Raw genomic sequence first — 24,682 nt, 5'->3', positions numbered from 1 at the left:
AGCTGTTGTCATAATGTGAGGTAATTGTCTGTAAAAACAGAACATGAGCAACAAAGCAGAAATCTGATCCTCTCAAAATGTTCTTGAGCGCTCCTTGGAATATCAATTTTTCAAAGTGCTTTCCTCTCCCTCAATATGTATGAAAATGAGTCATTTCTCGCAAAAAATGCATTGCAAGGAACTGAGTCACATTCAGGTTAGCGCACATTTGCTATATTCATACACCACACTCTTTCAAAATGACAATGGCTTTATAATAAATGGATGCATGAAAAAAACTAATACTATTTAACAGAACAAGGATCATCTGCAATAACTAAGATAATAAATGAAACGGTATTGGTCCATTCAACATCAACAAAGGCAGTACAAAATAAGGAAATCACTTTACAGCATTGACTGTGAAAAGCAGTGAAATAGATGTGTCAAATAAAAGGAAATTAAAAAAAAAAACAACAGCCTCATGACAGAAACAAAATGATAGACCCATTCAAAAAAACGAATTAATAAAAAATATACTTGCAGAAAAAAAAAAAACATCAGTGTCTCACTGTTACTCTGACATTATTGATGTTAAATTCTCATCCGTTTTTCCTAATTTGTCCTCTGTAGTGCCATCATGATTCTACAGGCCAGTTCATTAGTAGAACTAACAGAGAAAAGAACAAATTAGATATTCAGCAGCTGTCGGTTTTACACATTTCAACTAAATATATTTTACTAGGCATGTGTGTGTAACATCAAGATACAGTTGAAATGATCTGAATAAATGCCTTAGATAACAATGAATATCCTGGCCTACCATGTGCAAAACACTGATAAGAGCATAAACCTGTGTGTGTGTGTGTGTGTTTTGGACGGACACAATATATTATCTAAACAACATTTAGGACTGTCAGCAATGGCTACTATCAGTATTGCAGCTTAAAATTTTGATTTTACGAAGGCTAAATGTTAGTATAAAACAAATGTCAAATATGTGGCAGACACCTACATTATGGCTTAACATTTTGCTTAAGGGCAGAACAAATAATTATTATAATATTCATTTATTTTTTTCAAGTGCCAATTGATTTTTGGCTTCTAGGCCTGCCTCTGAAGTAATGCTTTACTGAAACAGATTTACAATTATACTTTATGCACTGCCTGAAGCAAATTACCTCCAGCACATCTGTCATTGGTTCAGCACTGAAGACTCCAGGGAGAGACTCTGACATGAAGCCTCCTCCAAATGTCTCGTCCCTGATCAACCCCCCACCCAGACTAGATTTAACATGCCAATTGGATCCACAAGCACAAGCTATTATATCACAGCGGTGGTGTATGTGGGCCACAGGGAATGTCAGAATATGGAAATCTACGATGTAACCTCTAGGCTGCATCATATGGATATCAGTTACATATCAAATAATTGAGAAACAGACTTCCAATAAAATTACATTTGTGATTGCGTTCTGAAATATTTTACGACTGTAAGTGTGTATTTAATAATTTAATTTTATCATCAGAGTCTGGTAAATAAATCACTTGTTTACTCGTTCCATTTGACAGTCAGAGCTAGTTTATTAACGGAGCTCCGTTGGGACTATTAAGTGGTTAATCGCTGAGAGAGATGAATTATCCTCTCTGGACAGAATCCATCAGGCATCTATTAATCCATGAACAGGTCAGAGGAAACCATTATATTCAACCTCCCCGTCTCCCATATACATAATTGTTCAAACTGTGAATTGTGAGCAATGCTAGACCACTTAAAAAAAAATAGAAATTGCTTATTTATAATGATATTTTTTCCCTCTTAATCATCTTTATATCAGAATAGGTTTTTTTTTTAATGATCAAAGTCTCTTCTGCTCATTTTATTAATTTATTTAGCAATGTCATAACAAGGATTAAAGCCATTTTAAATGAGCTGATTAGTTTATTTATTTAATAAAAATACATTTAAAAATCTAAAATAGACAAGACATAAAGCACACATTATAATCTATAATACTTTATTTTTTTTTTTTTAAATCAGATAACATATGGCAATCATGCTTTTATATAACACCATCTAAAGACATTTATTATATATATATATATATGTATATTTTCTTTACATAGAATATTTTACATTAGGCCCAAACAGTTAGAAATATACAAAACAATATTTTGTTCAACTAGACATATTATCTATTCTCTTATAATCTTCCATCATTGTTATTCATTTGTTATTACTATTCTTTTTTACATTTCATAAAGATATGTGCTTTAGTTTCTGAGATTGATGCATTATTGCAGTAAACAGCAAATAATATAAGGTTCTTCAACAAGACAAAAACCTCAAAACGGACATTCACAGGTACTTTTACACGGTACAGTTTTACAACATTGTTTCAGAGAGAAATCTGATGAATGGTAAATTTATACAATTTCACGAATAAAAAAAAAAAAAAAAAACTCTTATTGATTGCACATTTTCATCAGACGTCTTGCAGAGAATAAATCGACTAATTAATCCAGATCTCTGTCACATGCAGCTGCCATAGAAGCAAACTAACAGTGTTCATTTTCGATACCTTTGTGGCTTGTGAACTTAAAGCTTTGTGCTTTTCACCAGTGGCATTTCAAAATAAAACAGTGGAAATAACACACGCACACACACACACACACACACACGCACACACGCACATATTCATTTATATTATCCATGTAAATGATTTATTGCCCAACTAGTCTGCAGATTTAAAAAGAACAGAATTTTCCTTTACATTTTCTCATTCGAACGGCGGCTCTGTCCGTTTCTGACACATAGTGCTGGTTTGTCAATGATGTCTGAAAAAAATGACCCTAGAAACCATGGCAACAGACTATAGCTTCTGCTCAGGACTGATTATTTGCTGAAGGCTGCTCACAGCTATAATCGTTTTCGATCCAGGAGAGCAAATTTTGGTCACTTTCGCCATTTTTCCTGAGGAGTGGCACGCAAATGTGGTGAGCAGGATTAACAGTGGTTTCGCGGGGTACGTCTGCCCCAAAAAACGATTTTTCGGACCCTGTGCAGTGATACGGTGCGACGTAGAACAGTTTTTCAGATCTGTCAGTAGCATAAACATGAATTTGGTCCTTCTTACTCTTACATAGAAAACATGTACTAAAATGATTCTAAAAAACACATACAAAGTTATTTTTTGTCTTAGAAAAAAAAGGAAAAAAATAGTAACAGTCTTTTTTTGACGTCAATTTGCCCCTGCGGCTGGTAATGCATGACTGCCCGGGGCGTTTGTAAACCCAAATCCATACTGGTCTTGTGCTTGTCAGGATTTCGCCCGAGGGCTAAACGGGAGAAAAGGGCTGTTTGAAACTGTACAGTCTTGAAAAGTGTAGTCTGGCTACGTAACCTTGACATCAAGGTTCAGTCTCGGCCCGTTGCACACTCCCATATTCTCACTCTCTGCTTTTATATAGCTATATAGATATAGTTTATATATATATATATTTTCAGATACAATCAGATACAATTCAATTCTAACCTACAACTGTATTTTTATATTTTAATACATTAATTACATGTAATATATCAAATTAACACTGTGGTGTTGGAATTACACTGGGACGCCAAATCTTGCCAAATTATGTCCTGTGCTTACGCTGTGACCCTTTGTTTTTTAGAAAGACTAACATCTTGCATATGAAATACAGATTAACCCCTAGAACATTGCTGAATAGATTGTTTTTTGACCATACGTATGTATATATATATATATGTACCAAAAGAAGTCAAACTGTAATCAGGTTGGTTTTCCCTCGGAGGTAGGTGAATATACTTTAGACATGGAAGTCCTTGGTTGTGATCGACTCTTTAATTCTCTCTCTGAACGTTGACCTTTGATAGTACGGGTGAAGAAGGAGGACGGCGGTTAGATGTAGGCCTCGTCATTGGCTGGGGTGGGGTTTTCGGGTTGCTGTTCGGGCCCGTTCTCTTGAGTCCGAACCACCGATGTGGGCTGAATCATTATCCGAAGGCGCTGCAAAAGGGAAGGAAAATCGTCAGCTGCCATTCCAGGAAAGACAAACTACTCCCACCGAGCAAAGACGGTAAAAATGCAAGAAATCTCAACTAAGATGTAATTGAAGCCAACTTTTGCTTCCCTGGTGGGAACCTATGATTCAAGTGTGTCAGAATTATTACCGAATTGAGATTGGTGCACTTTGTTCCTAATTGCTAGTCTTAGAAACCCGAGGCACGCTTCGTGCAGCGAAAAACATCTTTAGCAAAATCTCCTAATTTCTACAATCAGTCCAAGCCGTGATTGCATGCTCGAACGGCAAGAAGTGAAGACTAATTGATGCAATTAGAATGAATCCAATAGCCACGAAATAAAAACAGTGCATGCTTCGCCCCATGCTGGAACATCTGCATTAATAATGCACGCAATCTGAATCAATTACTCCACTGTCGTCAGTGGAGATACTTTCATGTTCCCTGACACTTGCACCTGTGGCTGTGAGGACTTTCGCAGGCATAAAAACGGTAGCGATACCTCTTTATATGAGCCCTTCAGGGTGAGGAACATGTAGCCCATGTATCCCGGGATAAGAATCATGGATGACAGGGCCATGCACCAGCCTACACCTTGCCCCCACTTTGGGAACACGTAATTGTTCATTGTAAGCGGGACCATCTGAACGGCGCTGAAGATGAATACACCCTATGACAGAAGGAACAAACAGTCAGTCTGTATTTGCATCTCGGAAACGCTTCCAGTGCGCAAAGACGCGGTAAAACCACCTACCGCCACGATCAAAGGGGTGAACACGACCCAGCACAGCTTCCACCAAATGCAGGGCTGGTAGCCGATCATCTCCTCAATATTGCCGTAGAATTTATTGACACCTGCACAAAATAAGAATTAAGAGGCGAGTTATACGCTAACAATGCGTGAGCGGTTCGCGGAGGATTATTGGAGGTCTGCTAAGTGCGCCCGCTTCATAAATGCAAATAGAGAATCGTGCTGTAGTTTGCATAATCAAGCCTGCCATGCACAACAATTAAGATCCTACAGGTTCATATTCATTCAAATCAACTGACTGTGGAAATGAGTCTGGCACCCAGATTAGCATGAATTATAAAGATCTCTGATAATAATTAGCATGCGTTGTGTGTTATGTTTGGATGTGAAGAATAAAAAGCAGATGAATTAATAATTACGAAACCTATAACCTTTTTCACCTACTTGATTTCAATGATTCACTGTGGTGTGATAAACAGATTAATGCATTTCAGACGCATTCACTTAATGACGTCATCAACAGAGCATTTCAAAAATGTTTTGTTTAAAATGCATTTTAAATGTCACACTGCAACTTGGAAAACGGAAACGTATTGATTTATTGCACAAAGTTATTGCGTATTTACCATAGAACCAAGATATGGAGATGCATTCAAAGAATACCAGGAACAGCAAACACATTCCACTGGCAGAATAGTAGTCAAAGAGTTTGAACACATAGAGGCCACCCTGTCGAGAGAAGAAAGAACCAGATCAGATGGATCAGATCATCTAGTTAGAAGTGTTTAGGGGTTCAGAAGCTGTGGATGCATGAGCATGAGCAAAACAAGCTTTGTATGTCACATGACTGGCCTGAAATGTATGCAGTGTTTGGGTGAGGATTATGCATAATTGCACATCCAATGGAGCATCTTAGTGATTTGATGTATTACTGCATGCACTTTTATTAAGGTCAACATGAAATTCTCATTTTACTTCTGTAATGTGAAGTATTTCTAAGTTAAGCTGCCTGTTTAGGAAGAAAAAATCCAATCGGTTCATTGACGAATCATAAACACAAATGCCTTTTTTAAAAGACAAACCCAAAACGTCTTATTGCATTATTTACATTTACTTGCATAATTTAAATACATGTAAATCAGTGACTATACATTTTTATTTATTATCTATTAAATAATTATATTTTTTTTTCCCCTTCACTAGCTTTTATATAACAGTTTGAGGTTATATAGTGGTTGAACACTCCAGAGTCATCACATATCCCAGCAAAAACACTCAAATGCTTCTGTCCTCGGAGGTGATCCTATTAATGCAAATTCAAGAGCTCTTACGCTCTATGTATTTTTACCATATATCCCATTACACGGTTTAGAATAGAATCGCCATCAGCCTCCAGCTGATGTGAAATCCGCAGAAAGATGAGATTGGTGCATTTACCTGCGTGATGTTTGACAGGCCGATCAGATAGGACACCAGGCAGACAACAGCGATGAAGATCTCTCGTCTTCCTCGTAGCAAGCGGGGAAACTCGTCGACGAGAGCAGTGATGAAACCCTCCACCGTACAGAACTACACACATGAGAAGAGCATTTGTTTTAAAAGACTAAAACTGTAATTGTTTTGACAGGTTACCTAAAAATGTGCTTCATTATTCAAGTCAGAAATACTGGCTGAATTCGGAATATCATGCTTCACACAACAGCTTCGATGTTTAACATGCACTGCGCATTTTTACTAAAATGGTATATTTACAATATCTAAAATAACTGGAGTACCTCCCCTCTCTAGCTTTGTTTTTATTTAAAAATGAATGGAAATGAAAGGCTACTTCAAGGAGATGTAGAACGACTAGGCCATATATGCATGCCTGAATACACATGTACAGTAATATGCATGTTTGAAGCATGTTTTTTTACCTGACTGTCAATGCCAAGCATGAGCAACATTGAGAAAAACAGAATTGCCCAGAGCGGTGAGATGGGTAACTGTGTGACTGCCTCTGGATAGGCCAAGAACGCCAGCCCCGGCCCTGGAGAGCAGAACACGCGCAATTAGTATGATTGCATAGACTTACAGAAATAATGTCATGCAATATTGTAAAAAATAAATCTGTAATGTCTTTAATTTTGTCATTTTGTTCAAATGTTCATTAAAAGGAGGTGTTTAACTGCTAGGAAACATTGAAATAATAAACAAATATTGAAAATAGCTGTTTTATTTATTATACATTTTATCTGAGGTTTGTAATATTTGCAACCCTGTTACCAAAAACACTGATTTGTCTAATGTTTGGTATGTTTAGATTTTTCTAATTATTGTTTTATTAAATAAACTATTTTTTAATAAATAATAATAAAAAAAAAGATCAAGATATATTTTCTTTATAATTTAAAGAAAATTATTTGTTCTTGATTTTCTTTTCTTTGGTAGCAGATTTGATGGCTGATCTTGACAAATGCCAAATTGAGTTTGTTTGCTTGCATACTGCAGAAATTAAGTCCAAATGATGATACTTCTATGTCAATTTTAAAATATTTTTATATTATATTATATTATATTATATTATATTATATTATATTATATTATATTATATTATATTATATTATATTATATTATATTATATTATATTATATTATATTATATTATATTATATTATATTATGAGGGTGATGCACAAAATGTGGGATAGAGCGGAACAATAATTAAATAATTAAAAACACAATTTAATGCAATGAACTGAACAGTTCAGCAGATTATATGAACAAGATTTTAGATGCAGTCGTGACGGTTGAGGCAGGCCATAATCATGATTTTGGGGGTTGGGGTGGATGGCATGACATTTGATGTGTTCAAAAATAGTTACTGTGCTCGGTTAATTTATAACCGTTTAGTATTTGTGACTTTAAGTCATGTACAGTATTCATGGAAAGTGCTATAGACTCATTTTTATGAAATGCATGCCTGCTTATAACTGCTTATTGACTAATAATGGACACCAGATGGCAAAACACTGTGTAACTCATAGTAGTAGGTCTTTATCCAGTGATAAATCATGATTACCTGATGCAGCCACGTCTGCTATGGACCGCTTTGTGATGTGAGCCATGAAACCTACGATAGAGAAAATGACGAATCCAGCGAACATACTGGTGAAGGAATTAATGCAGCAGACGATGATAGAATCTCTGGGAAGCAGAAAAAAAGCATGGAATTGTTTAGTTATTTATCCTACATTTTCAAAAAATAAAGATTCTTTGATGAACAACCCATTGCACAAAAGATTTTTAAATATTCCAGAAAAAAAAAAAAGGTTATTGTAAGAACTGTTCACTGACAGGTTCTTTGGGGAACCGAAAATGGTTCTTCTACTGCGAAACCCCCCTTTATTTTTAAGAGAGTATTATCTATCATGCTGATTTTGTGCGGGCATAAACTGTTTCAGAAATGCTTGGCTGATTTGAAATACAAAACACACAAAAGAGATGATTAGTCAAGCTTGTGTCTGTACAGATCAAATTAGAGTTACCATTTGAATGCCCCTTAATAAGTCTTACAGTTGCTGCATACTTGTAAACATTGTTGTTGAAAGGGTTGTAGCTCCCGAGGGCGATCAGAGAGCCCAGGCCCAGACCGTAAGAGAAGAAGATCTGAGTGGCTGCATCCAGCCACACCTAAGACAAAAGACGAGACATGGCAAAAATTCACCAAATTATACGCCTGTGAGCACACGTCTATTACCGTATGATAATTACAAAGCGCTCTACCTCCGATTCTTTCAGCTTGCTGAACTCAGGCGTGATATAGAACAAAATGCCCTCTTTCGCTCCAGGCAGCGTCACTCCACGGATGAACAGGATAAATAGCATGAAATACGGGTATGTCGCTGAGAAATACACCACCTGAAAGACACATTAACAGCCTTAAGAAGAAAGCACGTCTGCTTTGATGTCGTACGATAAGAAAGAGAAATTCGAGGGCTCCGTAGAGCATGAAATTATTTGCAGATCGAGATCGTGATCCCAAAGGCCTAATTTTGACTTTGTCTCAATGTCACGTGTGTGTTGTGCTGTGCAAGGGCATTCTTACCTTTCCAGTCCATCCTACGCCCTTCCAGATACAAAAATAGACCAGGACCCAGGCGATGGCCAGTGTTATTGCTAGTGGCAGTCTTATCTCTCCCGGCTGCTCCAGACCATCAGTCAGCTGATGCATGTTCCGTCTGAGGGAGAATAAACATTATTAGGGAATTCATATCTGTCAGCCCACGTAACCCACAAACAGAGCTCGACTAATTGCAGATGCAAAACATTCGACTAGGGTTGTTTGCCAAAAATAGCACAATAGCCGCATTTTTGAGGAACAACAGAGGCTCTTTTACACAGCCGAGGACAAAAGGAAAGTGTTTGCGTGTTGCTAGAATACGAAATTCCCCAAAAATCTGCCCTTACTCCCAGAACTCCACGACGGCGCTCGTCAAGTTGGCGGTGTTTGCCTGGCTGTAGTTTGAGAAACATCTGTCTGTGTTCCAAGGGTTTTCACAAGTTTTCCAGGGGAGCTCCTGAAACAGGACGTTCATTAGTCACAGTCATGGTATTTTAGCTCGTTTCTGATTCCTGAAGTGGAAAGCGTGTACTTACTGTGGTGAATGAGTTATACAGATAGTAAATTGCCCAAGCAATTATGACTATGTAGTAAATGTTAAGCCAGAAGGACAGGACTGCTGCTGCCAGGCCAACACCTACGGAAACATGTGCGCTATAATAACAACTCCGTGTTTCAGATCATTTTTGGCAAGGACACAGTACGACTGAAATGTGTACCTATCACGGGAGTGACACCATCATTTACACAGTAGCTATTCTGAGTGTTATTTGTGGTCCATGTCGGTTACCTTTGAACATAGGGGCCAGTTTCCACACTCCAAGACCACCGATGGACGTGTACTGACCGAGGGACGTTTCCAGAAGAAACAACGGGACCCCAGCAAATATGAGGGTCAAAAAGTAGGGAATCAAGAACGCCCCTATACAGACAGAAGAGTAATATAATGAGACATATTCAAATATGTATCCGTTTATAAAATCCACTGTTTAGGATCTTTGCGCTTCCAATGATTGCGCGCTTTGCGCGTTTCCTGGACAAAACGCGCATATGTTATTTTCGTTCGTTCATTAGGAAATGAGATTTTTTTTTTTTTACTCCTTTTGTTTCGAGGGGAAAAATACATGGTAAAAACAACCAGGATTTTTTTTTTTTTCTTTACCTCCTCCGTTTTTTCCGCATAGATAAGGAAATCTCCAGACATTGCCAAGTCCAATGGCATAGCCAACACAAGACAGAAGAAAGTCAAATTTTCCCTGCCATGTTTCTCTGTCAGGAATGTCCTTTTTCTTCTGAACTTTAACCACCAGAGTTTTTGGTTTGTCATTGGTGGTGGGCGCTTCGTTCACCTCTGTTAAAACGTGTCCATCGGAGGCTTTCGTGCCGTTCGTGGCCATGTCTCTGGGTTTGGTCCTGGCGGTCGGACGGAAAAGTTCAGCACCGGTCCACGTAGACAGCAGCTTCGCGGTTCGATTAACCAACGATTAGAGTCAAAAAACGCCAATGAAGCTTGACACTGACCTGGAAACGATTGAGAGAAAGTGTCGTTTAGCTATACACATTATTGTGTTCGTCACATGCATTCGAGGTCAATTTATTAATACAATAATATTAAAATAAAAATATTGCATAAAATAATATGCACACACCCAAATCAATAAAATACAATTTGATGCACAGTTTAGCGCGCGCACAGCTCATACAAAACGCGTATGTACACATTTCTTTATTTTTAAATAACTAAAAGAATCGATTTTAAAGTGTCCAAAACAGTTTCTCGAGAGCTAATTATTTGCATCGTTTACTGAATTAAAATTATTCAAACGGATTTTAAATCATTTTCTCCCAAATCCAAATAACAGATCACACTTTGTTTATGTCAAACAGTTCGAATAATCTCGTTAAATTATAGTTAGACATCCGGCTAAAATCAACGAAGTTCCAAGCGCGCGGAGCGTCTGCAAAAGCCCAGAAGTGCGCGCACAGACCGTCGGTGAGCTCGCGCTGAAATGCGCGCTCAAAAAGTCGCGCAAAACTGTCAACTTGCAGCTTTTTATCAGGACAAATGAATGTTAGACTAAAATACTGATTTTTAAAAAAAAAAAAAAAAAAAAAAGAAAAACATTCGACCATGCACAATCGTGTCTGATACGCGCGCACAAACATCGCGTTTTACAAGAATAAAAGACATTTCAGATGTGTTCGTTTTAGCTAACTTTTAAATAACTTATGCAAGCAGATTCCCCCCAAACTATGAACACAAAGGCATTTAAATGCCTCTAGCTGAGTTGTATAGCAGTCAAATATGATTTACTTACACTGGAACAGTTTTCCTGCCAGTTTGGTTGCGGCGGTGCGTATCCGTTGGTTCCTCTCCAATTCGAACTCTTGGAATTTTACTTGTCCAAAACAGTGCGAAATGTTTCCATAAAGTCAAGTGAGGCAAACAGCTATCCTGAGGGGAAAGGTGAATGAGGGTCTGGTTGTCTGGTGCTGTCCAATTCTGTGGTGCTGAAGGACAGGGGGAAAGAGCCAGAGACAGGAGCAGCTCCGTCTACCATGAGCGTCCAGAGATGTTACATGAAGCACAGACCGTCACTCTCAATGTCAGCTCAAAGTCGACCCTCCCCGAACACAACATCTCCACCACTGAAAGCCCAGACACTGGCACCTTCTCTTCGCAACGCTTTTTATATGCTTTGTATATGTTTTTTTTTCTTCTTTTTTCTTTTCTTTTTTTTAAACCAGCTTGCATTGCTCTCTGTGTGAGAGAGATCGTGTGTTTTATCAATTGACGGACACTCTGCCCACTCACAGTGATTACTTTGTGCAATAATAGTTTTATGCATATGTGTTGCTATAAGCATGCATGCATTTGGTGCAGACAAAAAAAAAAAAAAAAAAAAATCCAATATACAAGAAGAAATGTTACAATTTTAAAGCACAGCCTCTTGTCATTAAACAAATAGATTAGAACAACTTTCACTACATTTTGTAGTTGTCACAAATAATATAGCCAGGCTCAGCATGGATGAACATCAGTGACGCATGTAGTTCTGTCAGCTCCAAAACAGCTTTATCAATAGATAATAAACTTCACACATTTTCTGTTCTGATTTTTTGAGATAATATGTTGTGAAAAATAAATCTCAGCAAAATTAGAAAATATATATATATTTTTTTCTTTCATTTAATTATGAGGTACTGCATAATATCAGCCACATGACATTTAGATATTGGCATCAGCAGACAGTAACACTTACAGTATCCATGTTACATATGGGATTTTAATGAAGTACAATAGCAATAATCAGTAGTTACAAGCATGTGAATTTCTCTGTACTTACTTAATAAGCATAAACATCAATGTAAAGTGTGAGCAAACACATCATCCCTGACCTGAAATCACTTCTAATTGTATATTTTCATAGTTCAAAACTGGATAGAGCGAAGCTAAAACAATGCACGACAGCAAACACGTTTTGGGTTGAAAAAGGCCTGAACTAATTTATACAGTTTCCAAAGTGTCAGATTGGGATGACGATGCCAGTCATTCTCTGGATTCTGGTAAAGCGTGATAAGGAAGTCAGTCAATAAGGAGAGTCTGGGGGTGGGAGATAAATTGAAAACTGGTCTTATAATCTTCTTAGCTGACTGTCTCCCGAAATAAAACACCCTTGCGGGGAAACCTAAAGAAACACTCTGCACAGAAGTTAACTCCTATACAACCGTAATTTAGCAGTCTGTAATTAGGTGTTAAAGCATTCACAGATCAAGAAGTCTCCATAGAAGATGAGAATCAATGAAAATAGGTAAAGCAGGTCACATCCCCGACAGTTCTGTTGATCACGTCTAACAAATCAGTGTTGGTAATCAAATCAGAAGGGTGTAGTGAGGAATATTTGGCTGGAGCTTTTTAGTCTGCAGAAAATGAACATGAACACATAGTGCTGAAGTGTGTTACACTCTCTGCTATCCCAGCTAGATTGGCAGAGACAACTATTACATTTACATTTGTGCATTTGGCAGATTTATTTTGCTAGAATGTTTAATCTTGTGAATCTGTAAGCACTGAGACTCTAGGAATCAAACTACAGGTTGATTCTGATTCAGAAAGGTGTAAAGGTCCAATGATGATAACTATCAGGGATTTTGTGAGATGCATGCTCAAGTGGAAAAAGAGGATATCTTTATGTACTGTTGAAAATCTTTTAATTACACTAATTAAAGGGGCTATATGTAGAATTCAGAAAGCATTGTTATTAGTGACACCGGTGGCCGTTAAGTGAACTGCAGCAGCTGAGCGTGATTCTGATGTACTCATGGTCAAGTTCGTTTTTGTTCTTTGCTCAGAAGTAAAGAGAAGTTGGAAATACCTTTGCAGTGATAAACTGTTAACGAACGAACTGCTGAGAACGATGTTTAGATGAATATGTAAATATGTGCTGCATGTTTTCCTCTCAATAACAAAATAAACTCAACACAAATGTCAGCAGTGAGAAAACAGCAGTTCTGATCATAGTGATGTGGATGTTTGAACCAGCTTTGCGATTTCATCCCGACAGATGAGGTCCTTAAAATTACACTGTTATGATACTTTGATTATAAAGTATTTGAGAGGAATATTGAGTTATGCTGTCTTCACGTGCTATCGGAAATTTGATAATTCCCACTTCTGAAGTCGTGATTATTGAAATGGGAGCTCATGTGCCATTTTTACCTGAGAAACTCACATTTATGATAATTCTGAGAGCATGTGAAGGCAGCGTGAAGTGCAGATGTGTGTCAACATGATGGGTATTTCTAGTAGTACTAGATTAAATGTAAACATTTACAAAAACAGATTCATTATTCCTCAAAATGAATAAAAACTGTGAAATGCAAACTCTGAATATTAAACAAACCTGCAATAATTAATTATGTTAAATAGCACAAATGCACTTTATGTATTTAATCTCACTTTATTAACCAACGTCTTTGCTGCTGACCTTCGATTCAACCAAACTAATAAACAAAAATTACTTAAAATAAACATCACATTTGTGTTGAAGTAAAAATACTGAACTTATTCCTATTCTTCTTTAATCCAGAATGGCTGAAAGATTTGTTAGAGCAGCGCCCTCTACTGTACAGGTGTGAATTTGCAATTCCTTCAGCCTGAGGCTTATTCATTTCACTTTTGGTGTAAAAGGGCCTTTACATTGGCCAAAAAAATATAACTTGTTTGTTATTAAAAACAAACAAGTAAGCCCAGCCCAGGTGAGAAAAAGTAACACATAAGAATTGCAACATATTAATTTCCATAAATAGTTATTTTTGGGAGGATTAACACAATATTGTAATGCATTACTTTTAAAAGTAACTTTCCCCAAGCTTACTTGCATTCTTACATATACCCCTTTTAACACTATACACTGTAGGGCTATTACTAATTAATTATCAAAATCCATTTACAGTGCAATTACCATTTCATAAACAATTTTATAAGATTAAAGTTTGAAAAATATCTCTTTGAATATAGAAATGTTGGAAAATTATTACTATTAGGTTATACATGGCCAACTTATTAACATTACCTTGGTACTTGATAAATGATCAGATTTATGCTAATTCATAAAAAACATTAAACAAATGTAAAAACGCTACTGTTCACCAGTTGTTTCAAGCAGAATGACTTTAGAAGTGTCCACGTGATCTCGTTCCACTTCAGTATGACTGTGCAGCAGTGCTGTTGCAGAGAACCATCGGTGTGTTTTGAGAGGCATCAAAGATCAAACTTCTGCGTTTCATACTCAACAGTAGCATAGTGGAGGGATGAAAAGCCTGAGCTGATGGCAGATGGTGAGCCAATGAGGGGTGAACTAACCTACTAATGATACAAAATGAAATTTTGCATTTAGAACCCATCTGGTTTATTCACCCTCTGGGGAAAGAGAGCTCAGACATTTGTGGACCTGTAGTGAGAATCAGAGTGTCTGGCGATTGTTGGTGGCACACATGATTACTCAACTGTGCAATGAATCTCATAACAGCAAAGGGTGGCAGTAATTTCCACCTTCTGGACTGGATATCTATCTCTCTGCACTGTGGACCAATACATTAGGGAAATGCTCCATGCTTTCTACTGTATACAGTTGGGGTCTGAAATTATACCCCTGTAATTATGTTATCTTTTATTTAACACTTGAGCTATTATAGGTTGAGTGATTCAGTTGCAAAATTGCTGAGATGGTGAATGTGTAGCAAATGTGAAGTTTAGCTCTGAAATGAAGGACCCAAAAATTAAGTAAAATAAAGTTATGACATTATTTAGAGCTATGTTTATATTCTCTATTGATTTAATTTAATGTAATCTCTGTGTGCCGTGCTTGATCTGAGAAAAGACAGATTCTTTCAATGTGCTTTTGTTCCGTGTTTTTACACAACATATACAAGGTGTACAGTAGTGGCCAAAAGTGATGTCCAGCCTTGGAAAATGCGGTGGGGCATAGTACACTGTAAACAAATTATTTTCATGATTTGTTATCACAATATTTTTTTATTTTGTCAAATCAACTTCAATAATTAATGTGGTTCAGATAACATATTATTTTGAGTTTCTGTTGATTAAACCAATCGCCTTCATTGTGTTAACTCCAATTTTTAATTTCAATGAACTCAAAATTTTAAGACGACCAACATTTTTTTTTTTTTACAGTGTCGTATAATAAAACCCATAGCTGTAGTTTGCCTTTTTTTGTCAAATAATTTAGTCAGATAAATACCTTAACCAAGTTTAATGTTTTGCTCTCCCCTCAAATTGCAAATATTTTACAAATATTAAATATTTTCCTTATATATTGATGGCTTAATCAAACTTGTAGGGTCATTAAATGCAAATATCACTTTTACCCACAACACCTCTGTTTCCATCCTTTAACTCACAATAATGAGTGTTTCTACACTGATAACTTAAAGAGCTATGTCTACTTAAGTTAGCTTATAAAAAAGTGTTTTGTTGGTCTAAATTTCTGTAGTTGGGTTGTTAAATTTTTGACTTGAATAAAACTAAAATAATACTTGATTTTATGAATTTGCCAGCAAGAGAAGTCTGTATTCAACAGAATTTAGGCCAACTGATAATAGGCATCAGGAATTAACAGGGGAACACTGATATCTTACATTTGTCCTTTTTTCATCCAGTCATACACAATATATGTTTGGGAAGTTTGCGAGGGGACTAGATCCAGACAACATTACTTCTTTCATCCATTCAGGCGGAGAAAACAAGGCTTGAGATGTCACATCTCTTTATGTGTGACACCCCGGGCCCCAGAATGTGGGCTGTGTTCATTGGTAGGGCAGTCAGGTAGGCTGCATGGAGTCCCGCAGAAGAGGCTCAGCGCTGGGTTTCCGCTCTGGCTGAAAGACTCGGGACAGACTGGCGTGTCTGTTGCTGGGTGATCAACAAGGTGGTCTGGGGCCAGTTCAATAGAGAGAGAAAAAACTGGGAATGGGCACAAAACAAACAGATACCTCTTCCCACAATGCAGGAATAGGAATGGGAATATGAATGCAATGGTGAACTTGTTTTAAAGATGTTTTTCTTTTGACTTCGGGATGTTATCTCCACTACAAAAGTGGCATGCAGTGTGATTTCTTCATTTAGTGGTTAACTGTGTTATTTAGACTATAATGTTTCTCCCTAAAAAGGTAACAGTTATTTTTTATGTAAAGTAATGAATTACTTCACTCACCTGGGCTGGGCTTGCTTGTTTGTTTTAATAACAAAAATAAATAAATAAAGTTAGATATTTGGCAAATGTAAAAGCCCTTTTACACAAAAAGTGAAATGAATAAGTCTCAAGCTGAAGGAAATGCAAATTCACACCTGTACACCTGGGCGCAGCTCAAAAAAACCTTTCAGATGTGAAGAGGAGAAGAAAGTTCAACACTTTTACTTCAGCAGTTAAAACGCAAATATGATGTTTATCTAAAGTCATTTTAGCAAAGAAAGTGGTTCATAAAGTGATATTAAATGCATAAAGTACATTTGTATTATTTCACAGGTTTTTATTTGTTTTGAGGAAAAGTTGCGAGGTGGAGCCTCCATGGATCGGACTTGTTTGTTCGGCACATCCCACAGATGCTCGATTGGATTGAGATCTGGGGAATTTGGAGGCCAAGTCAACTCCTCAAACTACCATTTTTACCATTTCTGCTTTGTGTCAGGAGCATCATCCTGCTGAAAGAGCCACAGCCACCAGGGAATACCGTTTCCATGAAAGGGTGTACATGGTCTGCAACAATGCTTAGGTAGGTGGTACGTGTCAAAGTAACATCCACATGGATGGCAGGACCCAAGGTTTTCTAGCAGAACATTGCCCAAAGCATCACACTGCCTCCGCCGACTTGCCTTCTTCCCATAGTGCATCCTGGTGCCATGTGTTCCCCAGGTAAGCGACACACCTTCTTCCATTGCTCCCTGGTCCAGTTATGATGCTCTTTCGGCGGTGGACAGGGGTCAGCATGGGCACCCTGACTAATCTGCAGCTCCATACGCAACAAACTGTGATGCACTGTGTATTCTGACACCTTTCTATCAGAACCAGCATTAACTTGCATTTAACCAATTTGAGCTACAGGAGCTCGTCTGTTGGATCGGACCACATGCTAGTAGCATGCTAATCATGTTAGCATCTTATTTAAAAAATGCTACCAACATGGTAAACATGCTAGCAAAATGCTTAAAAAAACATGCTATCGGCATGCTAATGGTGTTAGCATCATGATAACAACATGCTAACCATGTTAGCATAAAGATAGCAAACATGCAAACAGAATGCTAATGGTGTTAGCATAATGCTAACAACATGCTAATCAAGAGTGCCGAGTTTTGCCACTGCAAGCACCATTCACATTTTCTTCAGGGAATATCACACAAGACAGGAACAGCAAACTTCATCCATCTTGTTTACTATTTTACTTCTGTTTTCACACATTACGTCAGAATACAACACTTCAAAATAGTAGTCACATTCGCTTACAAACACAACAGTGAGTAAACTCTAGATTCCCAAAAGTGTCCAATGGGGTTCAATTTGGACTTTGTCCAGGCCAAGATCATCCACAGCTGCACATCTTGTTCCTGCTCGACTGTCCCATGGTAGCTACAAAGATCTGGATGAAAAACCCCCATCTCCAACTCAATCTATCATGGATGATTTCTCATCTTCTATCAATGCTATACAACTTGACCATTCAGCTCTGCTTAATAAAGCCGTCCAGGACAGGAACAAGTGCCTGCTGGTACCAACATAAAGAGACAATCCTTTTCCCTTACCGTTTCTCCCTACCGGAATGATCTTCCAATATAGATAGACATATCTCTTCCATGAACCCTTGCATTCATCCTGTTAATGTACTGAGTATCTCTTAATAATATAACAGTAAACTACTCGTTCTCTATTGTGTGACTCTGAGTTATTCTAAGCCTCCTTTGGCTAAATCTTGTTGTATTCATCATTTGTTAAATTAACGCATGTACTAAGTGAATAAATCTAGATATAAATGATATTGATAGTGGATATTATTTGTGTTCCTTCAACCACACTGTTATACGCTTGTTTATTAAGTGACAATGATACAAAGAAAAATAAATAAATAAAGAGTGACATACTCAGCATCCTCAATAAAACGGATTGGTTATTGTCTCATTTCTTATGGATTTTGGTTCAGTTTTACTGAACTGATTAATTCATACTTTATTACCCATGCATTATTATTGTATTGTATCCTGCTGTAAATTTATTATATAAAGTGTCTTTTTCATTTAATTCTCAAATCTCATGCCGCAAAGGGAGAGGAAGACAGTTAATCCAAGAATGTTTATGTCTTTATGTATCAGTATATTTCTCCTGTTTTTGTATGTGATTTGTAAATTACCACCTCCTTGGGTGAGGCCAAAGGCAATGGAAATTCTTTTGGTTCTTCTGAATAATTCAATTAACGTTGATGTTTTTTGTCAAACATCAGTCTGCCATGCTACAATAACAAGCCGTTTTTCCCAGAATGCATGTGCACATTTGATTGGTTGACACAGAGCTTCCCTTGAGTGAGTCTTGTCCGGTTGCTCTATTTAGGGTAATGGAGGTGGGCAGAAATAAATTCAGCAGTCAAGGCGAATATCAGGAGTTAATGACTTTTCCAGATCCGCCCCACATCCACCTGCCCTCACAGCTTGATAGAGGGAAACAGGCACAGCAGGCAGGAAAAATTATGCTCTTTCCTGCTAGTTTTTTAAAAAAAAAAATATTATATTATTACTTAGTTGTATTTTTTTTCCCAATCCAACGCAAAATGTCTTATAAATGGCCAAAGGTGTTCAAATATAATAATGAAAACAAAAAGAAAACAAACAAACAAACACTTGCTACCAATACCCATACAAGAGCAGACACGCTACATCTGAAATATTTGTAGATGGGTTGCTAGGAAACAGACCACTCAACTTCAGTGCATGTGATATCTGTGGCCTCCTGTGGATGGACTCCACTGCAGCTGCTCAAATAGGTTCATTAAGTTTTATAGAATCCCACTAAATGCCTAGATTAGAGCTCAGAGGTTAATACACATTCAGATAAGCCTTTGAAATACTCGCTCTTTCTTCAGTAGTGCATTGACATATGTACATTTTTGTCCTTCTTCTATTTGCAATTAATCATCTCGAAGATATGCATTCATTTTCTTTTGTAATACCAATGTAATGACCACAAGAGATCTGTAGATCGTCAAATATTATCCTTTTGTGCCAAGTTGGAAATATTTCTGAGAGACTGCTTATGTTGGCTTTACAAAGGTATTGTATTTAAAGGGTTAGTTCAGCCAAAAATGAAAATTCTGTCATTAACTACATGTCATTCCACACCTGTTAGACCTTCGTTTATCTTCAGAACACAAATTAAGATATTTTTGATGAAATCCGATGGCTTAGTGAGGCCTGCATATCCAGCAATGGCATTGCTCTCTCAAAATCCATTAATGTACTAAAAACATATTTAAATCAGTTCATGTGAGTAAAATCATATGTATTATATTAATATTATAAAGCGATGAGAATATTTTTTGTGCACCAAAAAACAAAAAAAAAAAAACTTTTATCTAGTGTTGGCCGACTTCATAACACTGCTTCTGGAAGCTTCTAATTTTTACGAATCAAATCAGTGGATTGGACGTGCCAAAGTCACGTGATTTCAGCAGTTTGACACGTGATCCGAATGTTCTGAAGCTTCATGAAGCAGCGTTTTGAAATCTGCCATCACTAGATATTGTAAAAAAGTCTTTTTTTTGGCACACAAAAAATATTCTGGTGGCTTTATAATATTAATATTGAACCACTGTACTCACATGAACTGATTTAAATATGTTTTTAGTACATTAATGGATCTTGAGAGAGGAAATGTCATTGCTCAGGCCTCACTGAGCCATCGAATTTCATCAAAAATATCTTAATTTGTGTTCAGAAGATGAATGAAGGTCTTACAGGTGTGGAACAACATGAGGGTGAGCAATTAATGACAGAAATTTCATTTTGGGGTGAACTAACCCTTTAATGTATTAAGAGACAATAATACTTTTTGTGTGGCAAAAAACAAAATAACTTTATTCAACAATATCTAGTGATGGTGATTTCAACACACTGCTTCATGAAGCTTCAAAGCTTTAAGAATTTATAGTTTCAAATCAGTGGTTCAGAGCGCCAGTCACATGATTTCAATAAACGATACGTTGTTACGTCATAAGTGTTTCAAAACGTTTCGAAATTTCAATGGCAGTTTGATATGCACTCCGAACCACTGATTCGAAACAAAAGATTCGTAAAGCTTCATGAAGCAGAGTTTTGAAATCGCCCACCACTAGATATTGTTAAAGTGTAAATTAACTTGCTGTCAATGCACGCCTCACTGAGCCATTGGATTTTTATCGAAAATATCTAAATTTGTGTTCTGAAGATGAATGAAGGTCTTACGGGTGTGGAACGACATGAGGGAGAGTAATTAATGACAGAAATTTCATTTTGGGGTGAGCTAACCCTTTAAGCTTATTCTGAGAACAAAATTTCTCGCTTCAATTTCTCTTCCAGCTATCGAGACTCAGATCAGGTAGAAATAGCTAACTTCACATTTTCATATTTTACAGAATCGGCAATGCGAAAGTAGGTCTAAACCTTTAGCTAGCTCTGAAGCGTGAGCGAGAGCTCAGATCCCTTGGAGGTGTCCACATAATCCTTGTGCAATCATTTTAGGTCACTGCCTCTGTGAGGAAGCTTCTTTTTTTGCAGTTACACCACCCATTGACCATCAGCATTATCATCAGCTCCGGCAACTGACTGAGCGCTCAGGCAATGACAAGCAGCCAGAGGCGTCTCTCTGGCAGAACTCCAGAGAACAGCACAGTCTTTAGGCTCTCTTTAACCTATACAGAACCTGTGAGGTTTACTTGGTACTTGGTTCCCTTGAATAACCGAGTAAAAGGAGATTGTCACTAGCTATGTTTCCCTCCAAAGCTGATCATTGAAATTATGTGCAAAATTGGAATACTGCATGAAAGATGTGCAAATAAAGCACTGCTTCCATTCCATGTGTTCAAGAGAACAAAATCGTCACATCCTGGGATATCAGTATCAGTAATAAAAATAGAAGTTGCTATCCAGGAAGACCGTGGCTCTTTTTTCCTCCGTTATAAATGAGTTTGTCTCAGAGCGTCAGTCGAAACACAATAAACACTGTCATGTTCTCTTGCGTTCGGATGCTGGTGTTTGGGAACACAATCGTGAGACGCTTCTGGAGGGAATAAAATTAAATCATTCTGATGACAGACTTTGGCTCAGGCATTTCAGATCCACCAAACCAACATTTGAGATGCTGCGATGCGATTGGTCCGTTGGTTAGTCCAGTTATCCAATCACAGCCTCTTTTGAGTGTTTTGTTGCACATTGTTGGATTTATTCAGTAAATATGATAATGTGCATGTGTTCGTATCAGATAAAACAATTATCTGCATCAATGAAACACAAGATTTTATGCACATTTTTAGAATTTATTCGCATCTTGTCATTTCCATCCAACATTTATTTTTATTTTTATGTGATATCCCAAAATTAACATTAAAATAGGAGGATGGAAACATAGCTAGTAATACATTGTCAAATCAATAGTAATTTACTTTTATGTGTTAAAAAAAAAAAAAGTCAGTGCCACAAGAAGATCTTATTTGAACAATTTGAAGATATTTTAGGACAATCCACATTTGTAGTATGCTCAATGTAGTCTGATTGACTGATGTTGGTAATTCCACAGTTAGATTTGTGTATTAAACAATGATTGCATCACTCTAAAAACTGCTGGGTTAAATATGGACAAAACCAGGGATTGGGTTGTTTTCACCCAGCCTTTTTTTCAACCAATTTTGGATTTATTTTTTTTAGCCAGCAATATAGTAATATATTAAAAGGCATGTTTTTGCTCACCCTCAAATAGGGGCAAATTTGTGGGGTATTTTAAGCTGAAACTTGACCACACCAGAGACTTATATTACATCATGTGAAAGAGGGCATAATAGGTGCCTTTTAACCCAACCTGCTGGGTTTGTTCATATTTTACCCAGCTTGGGTTTTTTTAACCCAGCATTTTTTAGAGTGTGTTAGTTGTAAACAGGAATTCCCCAGGGTTCAGTGCTGGGACCACTTTTATTGACGACATATGTAGATTTTATAATATTTGAGATATAATGTACTAGCTTTGCTCTGCATATTCAATGCAAATTCATCTTCTGAAGATTGTTCTGATAGCAGGAATTTCCAAAAATGTTTTTCTCTTACTCTAGGAAACCAGATATAAATAACAACAATTTTAATAACAATTTGAAGAAGTTCCCATTTTAGATAACTGAGATATTTAATGGTTGACAGATTTCCTTTAAGCACAATACTGCATGCTTATAGTGCAAACTGAGGCTGGTATACTGATTTATTTGCTAAATTAAGACTACTGTAGTTTAACACACATTTTTTACAGTTAATTTGGCATATTCTTTGGCATTTAAGTGCTTAGAATGTAAATTGTTTCATATGAAATTTGTACAGCATTTGTGAGATTTAATGTAAAATGTTTCAGTTTAAACGAGAACGAAACAAAAAAAAAAAAAAAAAAAGCACTCCTTGCGGAGGCTTTGAATAATTGCTTGTAGGGCATGCATTTAAACTAAGCCAATATATCGCTTGTTCTTGCAGTCATAAATTCTCACACAAAAGAGCATCCTTTGCTTTATATGTCCCTCATGTCATCCTGTTGAAGGGTCTGTCCTTATAAGAGCCTTTTCACTCCTTAATTGCCATTTTAGAGCCTTTTTAAAGAGGACAATGTGTTGTGTGAACAATACCTTTAAGGCCATTTGAAAGTTGTACATAAAAATAATGAACACATTTTAGCCCTCACCACAATTGACTTTCTTGCTTTTATCTCTAACATTCTGTTCACTTCCAAGTCATTCTGTTATGTGCAGTGTCATGGGCAGGTGTTTGATGTTTTCAGTTATATCTACTTGGTCTGGTTAATTGGCCATGTAATGATTCAAGCTGACCCCGCTTCACAGATCAACTCCACGGAGAGCGATCCAAATGAACCAAAGACGTGCATGAGGAGAGTGTGATGACTAAAGTCAGGACAACCATCTTCAGTTTGTCTGTAATACAGTTAGGTCGAGTTCACATTGCATGATTTTAGGCCCGATTTTCACTTGCCGACAAATTTAGCGAAATCACAGACAAATGCCACAAATCGGATGCAAATCAGTGCAAAGCGAGTGACAATTACGCAGTGTGAATGATCAAAGACGCGATCTGAGAGAATCGACGATGCGTTGCCGACACCTGTGAGATATTTGGCATGCTCAATATTTGGCAATTCAAAATCCTGCCGTGTGAAATGTGTTCTGACTGAAAAGGACATCGGCGACGACCAACAGCCAATGATACAAGGGCAGCGGAAAGTTCCAGCGGGAAAACACCTTTAAATGAAATCCTTAGCAATGCATATCCACTCACAAAAATAATTTTTACACATATATATATATACTTACGGTAGGAAATTTACAAAATATCTTCATGCAACATGATCTTTAATTAATATCCTAATGATTTTTGGCATAAAAGAAAACACGATAATTTTGACCTATACAATGTATTGTTGGCTATTGCTACAAATATACCCGTGTGACTTATGACTGGATTTTTGGTCGAGGGTCACAAATATGCTGCATTTGACAAGCCAGATTTTTCATGGAAATACTGTGGGTTCCAGAGGTCTGAGACCATATTAAATTAACCTGGAAATAAATTTGTAGGTCAATAAATGACTGTACCTGTTATGGTATCTGTATCTGTATCTGTTTTTGTTTCGTTCTGTTGCCTGTTCTGCTTTAACCGACTTCCATTTGTTAGTTTAGCCAAGTTCACACTGTGCAATTCTGGCCATAATTTGGCTGTCTGAGACAATTTTTCTAAATCCTAAAAGATTCCTCGGATACTAGGTCAAAATATGGTCTTTGATCACTGGTTTGCCGATTATTGGCCATTGGGATCAGATTTGGCCTCCAATGAAATTCTGGCAGAAGTTTTCACTTCTCCTATGCTGAATTAGTGAGACACACATTGTCTTCATTTTTCTTAGTGACTGATTATGTTCACCTGTGGTTCATTTAGTTTCTTTGTTAACTGTATATTTAAGCCCCCTAGTTTCCTCAGTTGGTCCAGTATCATTTATGTGTGGT

At 37.1% G+C, this 24,682-nt stretch overlaps 1 protein-coding gene across 1 annotated transcript; it reads right to left on the bottom strand.

Annotated features, from left to right (window-relative positions):
- Nucleotides 1–3,902: 3,902 nt before the first annotated feature.
- Nucleotides 3,903–10,272, bottom strand: slc6a1b (solute carrier family 6 member 1b). The gene is made up of 14 exons (XM_067388783.1): nt 10,038–10,272; nt 9,666–9,797; nt 9,412–9,512; nt 9,223–9,332; nt 8,861–8,993; nt 8,539–8,673; nt 8,342–8,445; nt 7,835–7,959; nt 6,692–6,804; nt 6,213–6,344; nt 5,402–5,504; nt 4,779–4,879; nt 4,527–4,694; nt 3,903–4,010 (listed from the first exon to the last, which is right to left on the bottom strand). The coding sequence occupies exons 1-14, from the start codon at nt 10,270–10,272 to the stop codon at nt 3,903–3,905; spliced, it is 1,800 nt and encodes a 599-aa protein (XP_067244884.1).
- Nucleotides 10,273–24,682: the final 14,410 nt, after the last annotated feature.

Source organism: Chanodichthys erythropterus, chromosome 6 (genome assembly GCF_024489055.1).
Source record: "Chanodichthys erythropterus isolate Z2021 chromosome 6, ASM2448905v1, whole genome shotgun sequence".
In the NCBI taxonomy this organism is placed as follows: domain Eukaryota; kingdom Metazoa; phylum Chordata; class Actinopteri; order Cypriniformes; family Xenocyprididae; genus Chanodichthys; species Chanodichthys erythropterus.
Note: the sequence above shows the minus strand (reverse complement) of the source record. Positions and strands in the feature narration are given on the sequence as shown.

Bases quoted from the DNA above. Each gene is read 5' to 3' on its own strand.
- slc6a1b (XM_067388783.1), bottom strand. From the start codon at position 10,272: ATGGCCACGAACGGCACGAAAGCCTCCGATGGACACGTTTTAACAGAG. The intron at 5,505-6,212 runs GTAAATGCACCA...TTCTCTCGACAG, and splicing joins GCCTGTCAAACATCACGCAG to GGTGGCCTCTATGTGTTCAA. The intron at 4,011-4,526 runs GTATCGCTACCG...TCCCTTTTGCAG, and splicing joins TGAAGGGCTCATATAAAGAG to CGCCTTCGGATAATGATTCA.